This window comes from Kwoniella newhampshirensis, chromosome 8, assembly GCF_039105145.1.
Source record: "Kwoniella newhampshirensis strain CBS 13917 chromosome 8, whole genome shotgun sequence".
In the NCBI taxonomy this organism is placed as follows: Eukaryota; Fungi; Basidiomycota; class Tremellomycetes; order Tremellales; family Cryptococcaceae; genus Kwoniella; species Kwoniella newhampshirensis.
This window is the reverse complement of record NC_089962.1, coordinates 471,230-484,198: the sequence shown is the minus strand read 5'-3', so window position 1 is coordinate 484,198 and position 12,969 is coordinate 471,230. Positions and strand designations below refer to the sequence as shown.

Genomic DNA, 12,969 nt, shown 5'->3' with positions numbered 1-12,969 from the left:
GTTGTCGAAACTCGTCGTGTCACTTTGACACCTCCCCGATATCTTCGTTCCAAACTGATCCCTGTGGACTACCGATCCAATCTGTCATCATCTTCGTGATCGTCTCGTCATTCAAATTGATGACTTCCACGCCATTATCAAGTAGGAGTTGTTCGCCTCCGACGAAATTCTGGTTCTCTGCCAAGACGACGAGTGGGATCTTATACAGGACGCATGTTGCCGAGCACCTGTTTGGACGAGGGGGCGGTCAAATTCCAATCAGCTGCCAGAACTTCCAGGTGAAGGGAGCTTCGGAACTATGGATCCGACAGAGACTTGCTGGAAGGCAGATCATGGTAGAAGTTGAAACGGAAGACAGACACAGGTCAAGTCCTACAACTCACATGATACAAGGCGATAGAGTAGTGAACATCGCGCATTTTCTCAATAATCCTTCGGGGACCCTGCCGAGATTCTCCAGACAATCCATCTCACCGTGTCGGACATTGGAAGACATCTGAACGCGATTGTTATGCCCTTTGGACAGGACGCGAGACGTAGGAAGGTGGATGAGGGCAGCTCTGAGCGTCAAGCGAGGAGGATCAGCCATCGGTCCGGGCACTTCATGCCCAACGGTGGGGCACATCTTCGTCGAGAGAGTCTTGCTATTGGGGAGAAGCGCTGCGCTCACCCGATGGGTATCCCTCCCTCTGATCGGGATTTCAATGCTTGTTCATAGGCCCTGCGGGACATAGACGATTGTCGTCAATGCGCGAGCCAGTCAGCAGATGGGAAGGATACGCACACTTGCATGAACCGAGGATAATCATCCGGTGTCGCCCTCTTCTCAGCGGTTCGATCTGACATGGTGGTCGTTCGACTGGCAATTGGGTCCAAACGGGAAGCTGTCACGGGGAATGGCATAATTTCAATGGATAGAGAGTGGCTGATCGAAAACAGCACGAGCGGGATGGGAGGTGAGAGACGATTGGGTGAATTTTAAGCGATTCGGCGTTTTGCACTCGAGGGACGTTACGCCGAGATAAGATAAGCGCGAACGCGAGACGAGACCGTTGACAGTCACCTATCAGTCGGTTTGAGGTAGTTGTCCATCCGTCTGTAGGCCAGCCGTCACACCTCAAGTCCTGATGCGAAACAAATACCATACTTGAGCACACAACAGACCAGAGTCTGTGTCCTGATGATGGGAGCATACTGTGAAGATTTTGATATGGAGGCTCGACCGTAAGGGTCACCATGCGAAAGGAAGGTGAGTTGAAATCACCTCTTGAGAGGACAATTCAATGAGCGATCCTATATTTCGCACGCCATGAACTGATCCTCTGACTCCCAGCCAATCAGACCGAGTCGGAACTCGAATATGGTGACTATATATTTCCTTGCCTTGCCGCCTGTTCACCTCTGCCCCCACTCTCGCTTTCACTACACTTCTCTCTGTGACCTTGCTGTCCACGGTACACTAGACCTTGACTTCTTCGTTATTGCCAATCGTGACCACATCACTCCACAGTCGAATCTTACAGTCTCGTTCTGCAAGCACAAAATCATGCCATCCTCCCGCGGCTCTTCTGCGTATCCAAGCAAAAATGGAGGCGGACACCCCTCTTCGGGTGGTGAGTGTCCTTCCGCTCAGCCTCTTATCCGCGGTGTCTGTGAGCGTGTTGTGTAGTAGATAGTTACATAATCTACCTGCTCTGACTCTCAATGTGCCGTTACAGGTTCCAGCGTGAGACCCTCCCTTGCTCCTTACGACCATTCAAGGTGCGAGGGAACTATCCGGACACTCCGTGCTGATCTGGAGAAGGCTCGTGAACAATTGAGGTCTTGGGAGACCTTGTCAGGGGGTTCTTCGAGGGATGGATGGGAACCGCAGGAGAGGATTCATGCTTTGAAAGGCGCCATTGGTGAGTTGACTCGGGAGAAGCAACAATTGAGATCCGAGCTGTCCCAGTTGAAGACCGACTCGTTGCCTTCAGCATGTCAGGATTTCGCATATGGGGCATCAGCCCGGGCGTATGGCGGCCATCAAAGCCAAGGTGGGGATTCGCACAGGCGCGGTCGGCAGGCCATGAAACCGGAGAGATATGAGTCGACACAGCGGGATGATCTGTACTCTTCCCACGACACTTCAGGTAGCGGGTTTGTATATGCTGAGCAATCCAGCAGTGCTAGGACCTTTGATGGTGTCCATGTCAAGCGGGAGCCGGGGGTTGATGACGAGTGATATGGCAAACGGCCAACATCGGAGCTCAGTCACCGACGGAAAGGACGAAAGAGCGACTAGAGGTGGTTGAGTATTTGTAGCGGAAGGGAGGTCGATAGGAAGCTTCGTCTCATGTATGACACTGAGGGCGCATCTTCTCTTGGTACGATTGCTGCTTGATCCCGTTCTAGCCGCCGACAAGTCTCATCTACTGTACCTACCTCAGTGGGACATGTCGTCCGGTACGCTGACCTCCAATCTCAATTACGATATGCCCTGCTTCTTTCATTAGATAGATTGCTGGACAGCAGAAAGTCGCCACCATCCTCTCAACGTGTTAATGAGGAATGAGTGGTTGTGGGAACTTTCGCTGACGAAAGGATCAAATGTGGCAGATACAAGGATGGATATAGCCACAATCGAGATCGGTCATGCGATGCGCTCACTCTCAGAAGTCTTTAGATGAGGCAAGGGTGACGATGTCAAAGGAAGGTCACAAGAAGTAGTGTCTACCTTTGTGGGAGCGGATGCCCATGTTCAGTTCGGTTCCAATCTAGGCAGAACTTCATGATCTGGTCTGCCCACATCCGTTTCCCAGGGTGTATTCTCTATCTTGACAACAACCTTCTACTCCTTGATTTCCCCGAGCGAATAGTTTGGCAGGATACAGTACTATCCCAACCTTGGATCGACAAGCTCACCTCACTTCGCTTATCGGTTGTTAAATTCGATCTTCCTCGCGATACACACAAGCAGGCATGTCCGAATCCCAGAGTTCTTCTCCAAAGCAGTCTGCCACTCAGGAGGCCGCAGCTAGCACCACAGGCGGAATTGAAGGGAGTCCTCGACGAACATCTCACGTTTCTAAGCCGCTTGGTACACGATCTGTGACTGTAAGTCATCTTGGTCTGCTAAACAACCGGACGATTTTGATCTGATGACACTATGGACTGTGCAGATGTCGGACAATCGGGAAATCCTGGGGTTGGCCCGACGTCGAAATGCAGATCAATATCAAGGAGGTGAGTCATCCCTTGCCACTCCGCCAAAGGGTAGACACAGCGACCGACATAACTCAGAATTGGCCGTCACAGGTGCCGACTCGCGACTTGAATCGACGACAGACCACTCTGCGTGCCAAAGACGATTCATCGACCTCGAACGTCAGCTAGCCACGTTTCGTGAAGACGTGACAACGCTACGATCTCAGGTCTCAGAGATACCAGATTTGGAGCATCAGGTCAGGGAGTTGAAAGAACAGAGTGGGAGGATCTTGATCGATCAGCACAATTTGAGGGATGCACTGTTCGCAGCTAGTCAAGCACCAACAGCTGCGGCTTCATCGACTGCCACCACCGCATCACGAGTCACTCAATCGACTCGAGTCCCCTCTGGTGTCTTTTCGGTCCCAAACTCTGATCCACCTTCTCAGCCCTCAGTCTCCCAAGCATCACGGGGTCGGAGCGTTTCGTCCAATGATCCCAGCGCTAGCGCCAGCCCCAGCGCCAACAATAGGATGCATTGGGTAACGATTCATCGTCCCGACGGCAGTGCCCTGAGTTACTGGGCCGCAGTGATTCCCAGGCAGATGAACATGGGTGTCAACAGGCCCATCATCCATACTCCTTCGGTTCCCACTCAGTCAGCACAGACCAGGGATCGGACAGAACCAGGCGCTTTCTTGCGGCGTCCCATCAGTGCCGGAGTCCAGCCAAGGGTCATCCAACGTCCCCCTGTGGCGATACAATTGGTGCCTCGGCTGGTGTCGTTGGATGGCACGATGCAAGGTCAGTCTGTAGGTGGGTCACCATCTGGTCCAACTGCGTTTGCAACCCCGCCATCTCGACATGCGTCCATTTTCAGAGTTGTGCAGTCTCAACAGCCCCCATCGTTTGTGAGAACACAAAATCAGTCGGCTCAGTCTTACATCCGAGCTGCGCCTTCCGCCCAACCATCCTCGTCCTCGTCGACAACGGTCGGACCGCAGCACCAGAGCTCATCTGCCGCTCCCTCATCCAGCAGATCTGCAGCGTATGACACGGCGCAGATCAAGAGAGAGGCTCGAGAGGATTCCAAGGACTAGCAAAGTCCCGAATGAAAGTAGGATAGGAGTGCCCGTATCGTACTATGACCGCCGATGAATGTTCGAAATAGCGGTCGAGGTGGTTTTGTGCCAGAAAATATTCGTATACTGTAGTATGTACTGTGGTGTGAAGTACAAAAGATGCAATATGATGATGATGACGATGATGATGATGATGATGATGATGATGATGATGAGACTCAATTCCCGTTCCTGCTCGAGACAATCGTCTGGCCAACTCTATTATACAGTAAATACCTAAATTGGCTATCACTCATATGCACCTAAACCCATCTCGACTCCTATCAATTCCAGACTTCTTCTCGCCAATTCCTTCGCAGTGACCTCGATCAGATTCCCTCCATCTCCCGCGTTCAACTGTTCTTCACCATCAGGGAAATCTTCTCGATCTGGCAAATCGAAAAGTTTCGCTTGTTCTGAGGGGAAGATCCACATTGATGGCATTTGGTTTTGGATGAAGCTGAATTCGAGTAAAATCGGGTAGAAGTAGAAGAGGTGTGATCGGGCAGAGGTTTTGTACACGGTCGCGAGGGTTTCGGAGCCTAGTTAAGATATCACTTAGCATACGTCAAAGACGCGAATCGATGTCGTAAATAACAAAGCCAGATGAGTGGTAGGCGGAAGAGGTACGGAGATACATCATAGGCAGAAACAGCAGTATGCTACTTACCTGGTTTTGTCGAGTTCATGCTGCCCTCCCAAACCTTCATCGTTGCCAAATGTCTCAGAATATACAGGACTTCTTCCTCCCTCGCCCTTCGAAGTGGTGAAATCAGCTTCGGATCATTCACGGGGAAAAGCTCACTTACCGACCAAGCGGCAAATGTCCGCTCAACCGCTTATCTTCCAGGAACCTTTCCAAGGCATCCGAGAATCTCTTCATCAATGACGGGATTACCAGACCTGCCACTCTCTTCTCCTGATTTTTATCCCCACCGACTTTGTCTTCTCGATCATCTCGCGTCGCTGCGCTCACTAACAAATCCAGAGCCCAGTATCTCAAACCCTCTTGACTCTCAGGGATACCTGGAGCAGTCGTTCCCCCTCCCCCGTTCGCGAGTCTCACGTCGTAATGATATATCCTGCTGGCTTTCCGCAATATTTCTGCGAACTGGCTGACGATCCGGTCAGGAATGCGGGGGTGCCCCAGACGAGGTAGAATAGCATGAGTTATCTGGGCCAGATGATCGATCACGAATGCTTCGTCTTCGTTTGAGACTTCTTCGGAGCTGAGCGGCAAGCGGTAAGCCTGCGCTTTGGTAACGGAAAGCTTGACTTACCCATCTGCCAGTAACAACCCACTTAAGATCTCCATGATTTGGGCCCAGATGCCTTCGAATCTCTCGACGACAACGTCTAGTCATAATTCAGCTGCCGTCTGTGCACGCCAGCCGATCCACTCACTCTCCATGTCCAGTGTAGCGATCACCATGTCAAGTATTGACGCCAGCGTAATCATTGCCTATGTATCTCGTCAGTGCACTGTGACAGCCTCAATGCAGGATTCTCACTCACTGTTCGCCATAACGGTGGGTCGTCTCCGAATCGGTTCGGAGCAGGGCAGTCATATTTCAACTTGATCGGTATAGCGTATGCCTGTTCCAAACGAGGTCAGCGTTGAAGCAGTAAGTACCATAAGGATTGACAGCTTACCCCTAAAATACTCTCAATCGTCCCATCGTCATACAACTCCTTCTCTCTCGCCTTCTTCTCCAAGACTTCCCCCATCTTCGGCATCGCCCATTTGCTTAATGCCACATAAGTTAATTTCGAACCGCTACTCTGCTCTGCGACCCCCATATAAGCCAGGGACGAGAACTCTGCCAGGTCTCCCAGTACGATACTGGGTCCAAAAGAGTCTGAGCGTGCAACGAGGTTCGACACGGCCGACTGGAGAGGCGACATGGAGTCATTATCTGGACAATAATCGGGTGATCGGGTGTACGTCATGATAGATCGTAAAACGGTGGAGAGCTCGGCCAGTCTTCCGGTCTCGCTGGGCGCTAGCTGGTCATGAAGAAGGGACGCTACCCGAACGAGTGCAATGAGATTGTCTTGCGTATATGGCTCTCCCTCTGGCACAGCGGTCCCCATCTGCACGAAAGCCTCCCAGGTCATATCAACGATTGCCCTCGTCTTGTCGACCGGATTCCTGTCTACCGCTATCAATATCTTTTCCAGCGCTTTGAGAGCAGCCGTGCAACAAGGCCTAGGTTCTTTCGCAAACGCATGGTTGATCCGATCGAGGAACCGTTGATATATCGTGGCAAAGATGTCTAACTTTGTTATCGAAGATGGGAAGGAGCCAAAAATCGTACCAACCGAAGAGAGCGCGAGGACCTGCGACTCATCTCCTTGCGCCGCTTCGAGAAGAGGAAAGATGACTGTTGTGAAAACCTCCTGCCAGAGTTCAGACGACAAACTCGACCCGTAAAGCTCAACGCACCGAAACAGCGTCTGCATGGCGCTGCTTCGCACTTCCAGTCGGGAGTCTCGCCCTAACTCGAGCAGCTCTGTGAGGAGGTAAAGCCATAGTTCTTTCGAGTCGGCTTGAACCGCATCGGAAACGTTCCAGAGGAGTCCGATAGCAGCGAGCGTAATATTGACATCTTCTCTTTGCCGTCCGAAGCACCCCAAACAGGCGATACACTGTCTCATTGCATAGGCATCAAGAGAAGTGAGGAAGTCAGTACAGATGAGTGTCAGGGAAGGGAAAGCGATTCGGACCAGGTTGGCATTGCCTCTGGAGAACATTGAAGGTCGACGAGGGTCTCCAAAGGCCGACGCCGACGAGTCATTTCGCTGAAGCGGCTGGGACATTGGTTCAGACTCTTTGCAGATGTCGTCGAGCATTCCAAAGATCATAGCCCAGCCGACAGACAGAGCATGACCCGAGCTCTCCAGAAGATGATTGAGCGTTTGGTATCCCGACGCTCTCACATCGTAGTCTGTCGAAATCGAGAAACTGACCGGCGTTACATCGACTTGATGCACCAGTACGTCGAAGACCTGATGCTGTATTCTTGAATCCTTGCCAATTCGAACTGACGACAGCAAGAGCTCTCCTAGTGTGTCAGAGGCTTGGATTCGTATCGTCGAAGGTGCCGTAAGATGTCTCGCGACGGCAAGAAGGTGTTGTGTGATCGCTGTCCAACCTACTTCTGGCTCCTCATTCACAATCCTCCTCAAGTTCAGTGTTGCTACGACTCGAAGCTTTGTCAAACTGAAAGAGCGTTCGCCAGATTTGATGCTGTGTGAGATGTTGATGCCACTCGTCCTCCTTCGGTTCTGGTCTTGTGAGGGCGAAAGGGCCATGGTAGGCGTGGACGGCACAGAATTATCCGTCAGATCGACGATCACAGACCCTTTAGCATCCATACCGATCATTTCCGCACTCAATTGGCACAGCGCAATGATGAAGGTGGTGAAGGCTGGATTGGGTAAATCGCTAGATGAGTCAAAGAGCGCATTAATGAGAAGCTGTATTGATTCAGAATCGAGGTCTTGCAGTATATCAGGTTTCGTTTCCGGTGCCGCTTCATTGATTGTGCGAAGGCTGCTAGGTGTATTCGGTACACCTGGTGAACCTTCTGTCGGTCTCCGACTCATAGTAGGTTTTCGAGCGGCGAACATGAAGTTGGCATTTTGCAGTATCTCCAGTACGTCATGCCATGCGTCACCGAGTGTCGGTCCGAGGATCCTTGCAGTATGAACTGTACTTCTCAAACAAGCCATATTTCTCTCTGACAGGCTCGGTGGCCCCGATGGTCCTCCAACACCTAAAGCTGTGAATCCCAGAGCGTCTGCTGCCATGCCACCAGGAAATCTTTGACTGTTCGGGGCTTCCAGGTAGGTCTGCATTGCCGACACGACAGGTGGAGGCACGGCATACTTGCCTAAAATACTGAGAAAGGCATCTCGCGGTGTGTTGAGCTTCAGCAGACCACAGGCAATGGTGAAGTCTTGTAAAGCGGTAAGGACCTCAGCGAAGATCGCATCAGACAGATTGGTTGCGATGCAGTAGGACAAGGCGGCAAGGAGTGCAGGCCAAGACGATGAGGCCATTTCCTTGACCGCCGTCGGCGCGGAGCTGGATTGAGCCACGGTGGTGTATACTCCTAGAGCTATCGCGTCAAGAGATTGAAGCGAAAGGAGGTAAATGTACGTCTCGGGTACAATCGGAGCCTCCGTCTTGTCATGTTGATCTATCCTATAATTACGGTCAGGTCAATCGTGCTTCGGAACGATAGGTTGACTGACAGTTTCTGCTTCATCGAAGACTGAGGTCCTAATCCACCTCCTGCAGCACCCATCATTGCACTCATCGTCGACACGCCTACACTGGCAGCGGAAGCGACCATTCCCAGACCCATGTCTAAATAGCCAGCATGTGAGCTGACTCCAGGACTAGTCGGATCTGTATGAGGTATTCCCAACCCGTGCATCTGACTGCCGATACCCAGTAATGCTGGTTTCTCATTGACCAGTCGACTGAGGGCTGACACGAGTTTCCCATAAAGCTGGGTCCCACCGGCCTGGTCGTAGTGCGTATAAATGTTCTGCAATAATGTCGGATCGCCACATAGACTACTCTGGACTGATCAGTCTGGACTCGACTGCATCAGTCATCCACTACTCACCCTCGAAGGATCTCTAAAGCTAGCACTCTCAACCAAGGCGGGACTTCCTTGCCCTTCCCATCCTCACCTTCCATATCCCCCATACCCATCTTGATCAGCGCACTGAGGTAAGTCTCCACTTGCTGAGGTAATTGGTCCGTGAAAGACCGTATGAGGAGGAAGATGAGTCGACAGACACGAAGAGCGATTGGGAATGTAGGTTTCTCCGCTAAGAGTTTGAGGAGAAGAGTATCGAGTGAGTTTTGCAAGAGGAATAGGAGTTCGGGTCGCTATCACGAGCCTCTGTTATCAGCTGGATGGTCTTCCACCATTCTCATGAAGAGCCAGAACTCACCTTCTTCACTCCTTCTTCGTAACCACTCAAGATACTCTCTATCAATTCTAGCCCGAACGTCCTGTGCAAAGTGCTCAACTTCAACAATCTAGGCTTCTCCTTCTCCCCTCCTCCCCAAAGACTGAACCCAGAACCGTGACTCCCAGTCGAGGCAGTGAGCAGACACAGATCCGAGAAGATGCTGTACGTATCCAGCGCCGAGGGCGACACTTGTAGCTCGGTGAGGGTATCGGTCGGGAGTGTGAGGGGGAGGGTTCTATCGGATTCGGAGGAGAGTGATACTCGGTCGAAGATCAACATGACGGCTTGACGGAGGGTAGCAGCTGCGGTCGAAGAGACGACCGACACGCGAGAATCTTGGAGCTTGAAGCAGAGCAGGAGGGCCTATGATGAAATCCGTTTAGTACACTATCCTGGCTGGAGCCGCATGCTAGAGGCTCGGCGGATTGCGTTCACGTACAGTACCCAGCACTTCATCATGCACGTCCTTGTTGAAGGTCAAGATCGATAACAGGGTTTGAAGTATCTTCAACTGGATATCCACAGCTTGATTCGTAACACTCGTCAACGTCGCCAGGACCTGAGGCAAATTGGTCTATACTCCCATTCATCAGCTTTCATTCGGGATGCCTTCAATCTGCCTGGAATCAAGCCCAAGAGATGTAGGAGAATGGCGTACTGTTGGGACCCCACCCAGCGATACTAGACGTTGTAGTGCCGCTATGCTGATCCCAATGACCTTGGCGACCTTGGTCTTACATCCCAAAGTGATAGGTCCAAGCAATGTATCGGCATGTTCTGCGTGGTTCGTTCCGATCAGTCATATAAGCGAGACTGAAAGGCAGGGCATAATCACTGAGATGACGTGAAGACTCACGGCTCAGTACGTCCTTGCTCAATGCTCCCCCTTTCAGCAGTTCCAAGGCGGATTCGCTCGCCTACGACAGATGCAAATCATGTCAGCTTCACCATCCTGTTTGTCTGCCAATCAAGTCATAGCATGGCGTACATCTCTGACATCTGGATGGCGTCTCTTCGTCTCGACTGATAAGGCTTGAAGCTCCGAGATGAGAAGATTGTGGTCCTGAATTCCCAAATTCTGTATCAGCTGGTATGTCCAAAGGACAGAGGGAACGAGCAGAGGGATTGGCTTACCATCTGGGACTGAGTGGAGTGCGCTCCTTCACGAAGACATGCACAGTACCGTCCAGCCTTTCGGTATCGATCTACCTCTTGTTCTTGTAGTGGGATGTTGTCAAGAGAAGCCTCTTCCAACACCTGCAAGACTGGAGAGACACAAATGGTGAGCGAGTCGTGGACTTTGGCCCCCTGACTACTTGTTGCCATGTCCATGTCCATGTTGTCGCGTCATGACTTGCAACGCGTAGCAGAATGGCGGCACCCACCGCGAAGTCGACACTCACTGCCACAGTTGGTAGCAAGATCTAGGCTATACATGACGACTTTGCGTTTGATGCAGTACAAGGCTGTATGCAGTTCTACCTTCCAGCAATCACCCTGATGAATAAAACGTATATGCAGCTCTCTAGATATCTAGTCAGATGAGGGTAAGATCGACCATCCGTGCTATATGATCAACCGAGAATAATCACTCCAGACCCGATCACTCCAGACCCGACCGTCTCCTCCACTCCTTCCTCAGAACCTCGCACCTCTCTACGATTCCTCTCCCCAGCTCCTCTCCTTCTTCCCATTTATCCACCTCCCCGTAATCCACCTTGGTCTTGCCCCATCGAGTGGCATGCACCGCGAATTTCTGAGAAGGAACTTGCGATGGTTCTAATAAGTATTTGTCGGGAATGAGAGCGGCGTAGATCATCGGTAAAGCACCTTGATCGGCGTAAACGGGATGCCAGGGCGATCCAAGCAGGCGACACTGGCAGCAAAGTATTAGCACTAAGATCGTCCGTAGAGGACGACTCTCCGATGAACAGGCTCACAATGTAGAATGCCAGCCAGTATAGGAAAAATTTCAGTTTGACCAAGAGCGCGATCGATCCGAAATTAGCTCTCCCGAGATTGGTGGTCACGCAACCAGGATCAACCGTGAATATCCTGACCGGTCTCTCGTCCGACAGTGCCTCGCCGCTGGGTTGACCGTACTCCTGATCCAGCTGCACCATGACCAGGTCTGCCATGTATTTGCTCGCGCTATATGTATGTGGGTAGTCCAATAATTGGAAATCGTCCAGAGGATGCTCGTTCAGTTTGGATGCCCGAGCGGTCAGAGAAGAAGTGTAGATGACTCGTGGTGCAAAGGGGAGCGTATGGGGAGATCGGCGAAGTAGTGGAACGAGTTCACGAATCTACGAGCGCAAGTATGGCTACCATTAGCTGGAATCTAATGAAGGAGACAGTCGAATCTCGCCTGCTCCGAGATCGCGCCAGACATGGGACGCACCATGACGTATGGCGCGAAGACATTCGTACCCCACACCATACCTCTTTCGCCATCGGCACTCCTGACACCTTTCTCTTCGAATTGCCAGGTACCAGGTTGACTCATGGCCCTGGGCATCCCTTCAGTCACGATTTGTTTTATGAATCTCAGATAGCTGAGGCCGCAGAAGGCGGCTATGCCGGCGTTGAGATACAGTGTTGTGATGTGGGGGTATCTGTGGGGCAGTAGTGGGTTAGCTATAACTCACAGTCAAGGAAACGATGGATATTTAGAATTTGAAAGAGACGTTTCTTCAAGTCCTGCCCGGACGGCTTTTTGGGTCATGGAACGGTCCATAGCCATGACAAATGCCCTAGCGCCACTAGGTCATGCTTGAGAGCACATATACCACTTACCCATCTTTCAATCTCTCGCAGAAACCAAGAACCCCGTTCCCCTTCCCTCCCATACCCGGATCATCCAAATTCAATCCTTCCCACACTATCCTCAACCCTTCTAGCCATCCTTCCCTGCTTTGCATCCCCTTCTTCTCTCTCTTGCTCAGCTCCTTCTCGTGGCCTTCCAGTAACGTCTGACGCGCTTCCAACGCCTTTGTCTCTGATCGACAGGCAAGGATCAATGTGAGTGTTGGAGGTTTGGTCTCAGATATGGATTTTGTGGCCTTTCCTCTGTCGAGGGGAGGGGAAGACGAAGAGGAAGGAGAGAGGAGATGTTGGAGTGATGGTGGAAGAGCGGTAGGTTGAGGTGTTGAGGCTGGTACAGGATGACCCGGTGGTAGGGATAGATTCGATAACAATGCTTGACAGATACCAAGGCCGTATCCACTGAAGCGCACGTCAACACCACCGTCACGACAAAAGCGACAAGATAGTAGCAGAGATGGAGGGAAGCACCGAGTTGGAGCTCACCTGTTGGCTCCTGTCACGACGACAATGATCCTATTCTCATCCTCTTCCACTCCGACTCCGACTCCAGACCGTCTCGAAGAACGCGTCGACACCATTTTCAGAGGTTTTTGAATCCTGCTATTTCGGAGATTTCGCTCCGAACTCTTATGGTCCAATTGCTTCAGATCGGTCTCTCACGGGACTGTGTTCGAGCACTCGAAGTGCAGGACCCTCGCTGAGGGTGACGATGCCTGATTGCGGAGAAGCGAGAGATGAACAAAATGGTGCAGAGATCGTACGAGATTGACACGAAACAGCAATCCTATTGACCGACGGGTGACAAACGATCTTCGAAATAGTAGAGATCACGTGATCTGTT

At 51.6% G+C, this 12,969-nt stretch overlaps 5 protein-coding genes across 5 annotated transcripts; 2 read left to right on the top strand and 3 right to left on the bottom strand.

Moving 5' to 3' along the window:
* Positions 1–19: 19 nt before the first annotated feature.
* IAR55_004379 (uncharacterized protein) lies at positions 20–903 on the bottom strand (the record flags this gene model as incomplete). Its single annotated transcript, XM_066947478.1, has 4 exons — positions 20–227; positions 384–560; positions 671–721; positions 785–903. The coding sequence occupies 4 exons, from the start codon at positions 901–903 to the stop codon at positions 20–22; spliced, it is 555 nt and encodes a 184-aa protein (XP_066801892.1).
* Positions 904–1,546: 643 nt separating this feature from the next.
* IAR55_004378 (uncharacterized protein) lies at positions 1,547–2,224 on the top strand (the record flags this gene model as incomplete). The annotated part of the gene is made up of 2 exons (XM_066947477.1): positions 1,547–1,652; positions 1,719–2,224. 2 exons carry the CDS (start codon positions 1,547–1,549, stop codon positions 2,222–2,224), a joined length of 612 nt encoding a protein of 203 aa, XP_066801891.1.
* A 737-nt stretch (positions 2,225–2,961) lies between these two features.
* On the top strand, positions 2,962–4,286 carry IAR55_004377 (uncharacterized protein; the record flags this gene model as incomplete). The annotated part of the gene is made up of 2 exons (XM_066947476.1): positions 2,962–3,096; positions 3,162–4,286. 2 exons carry the CDS (start codon positions 2,962–2,964, stop codon positions 4,284–4,286), a joined length of 1,260 nt encoding a protein of 419 aa, XP_066801890.1.
* A 270-nt stretch (positions 4,287–4,556) lies between these two features.
* IAR55_004376 (uncharacterized protein) lies at positions 4,557–10,640 on the bottom strand (the record flags this gene model as incomplete). Its single annotated transcript, XM_066947475.1, has 15 exons — positions 4,557–4,849; positions 4,978–5,063; positions 5,117–5,536; positions 5,588–5,663; positions 5,712–5,769; positions 5,823–5,903; positions 5,961–8,517; positions 8,568–8,894; positions 8,948–9,216; positions 9,282–9,665; positions 9,742–9,876; positions 9,961–10,079; positions 10,159–10,219; positions 10,291–10,365; positions 10,437–10,640. 15 exons carry the CDS (start codon positions 10,638–10,640, stop codon positions 4,557–4,559), a joined length of 5,145 nt encoding a protein of 1,714 aa, XP_066801889.1.
* Positions 10,641–10,905: 265 nt separating this feature from the next.
* IAR55_004375 (uncharacterized protein) lies at positions 10,906–12,706 on the bottom strand (the record flags this gene model as incomplete). The annotated part of the gene is made up of 5 exons (XM_066947474.1): positions 10,906–11,178; positions 11,243–11,608; positions 11,704–11,917; positions 12,099–12,527; positions 12,612–12,706. The coding sequence occupies 5 exons, from the start codon at positions 12,704–12,706 to the stop codon at positions 10,906–10,908; spliced, it is 1,377 nt and encodes a 458-aa protein (XP_066801888.1).
* Positions 12,707–12,969: the final 263 nt, after the last annotated feature.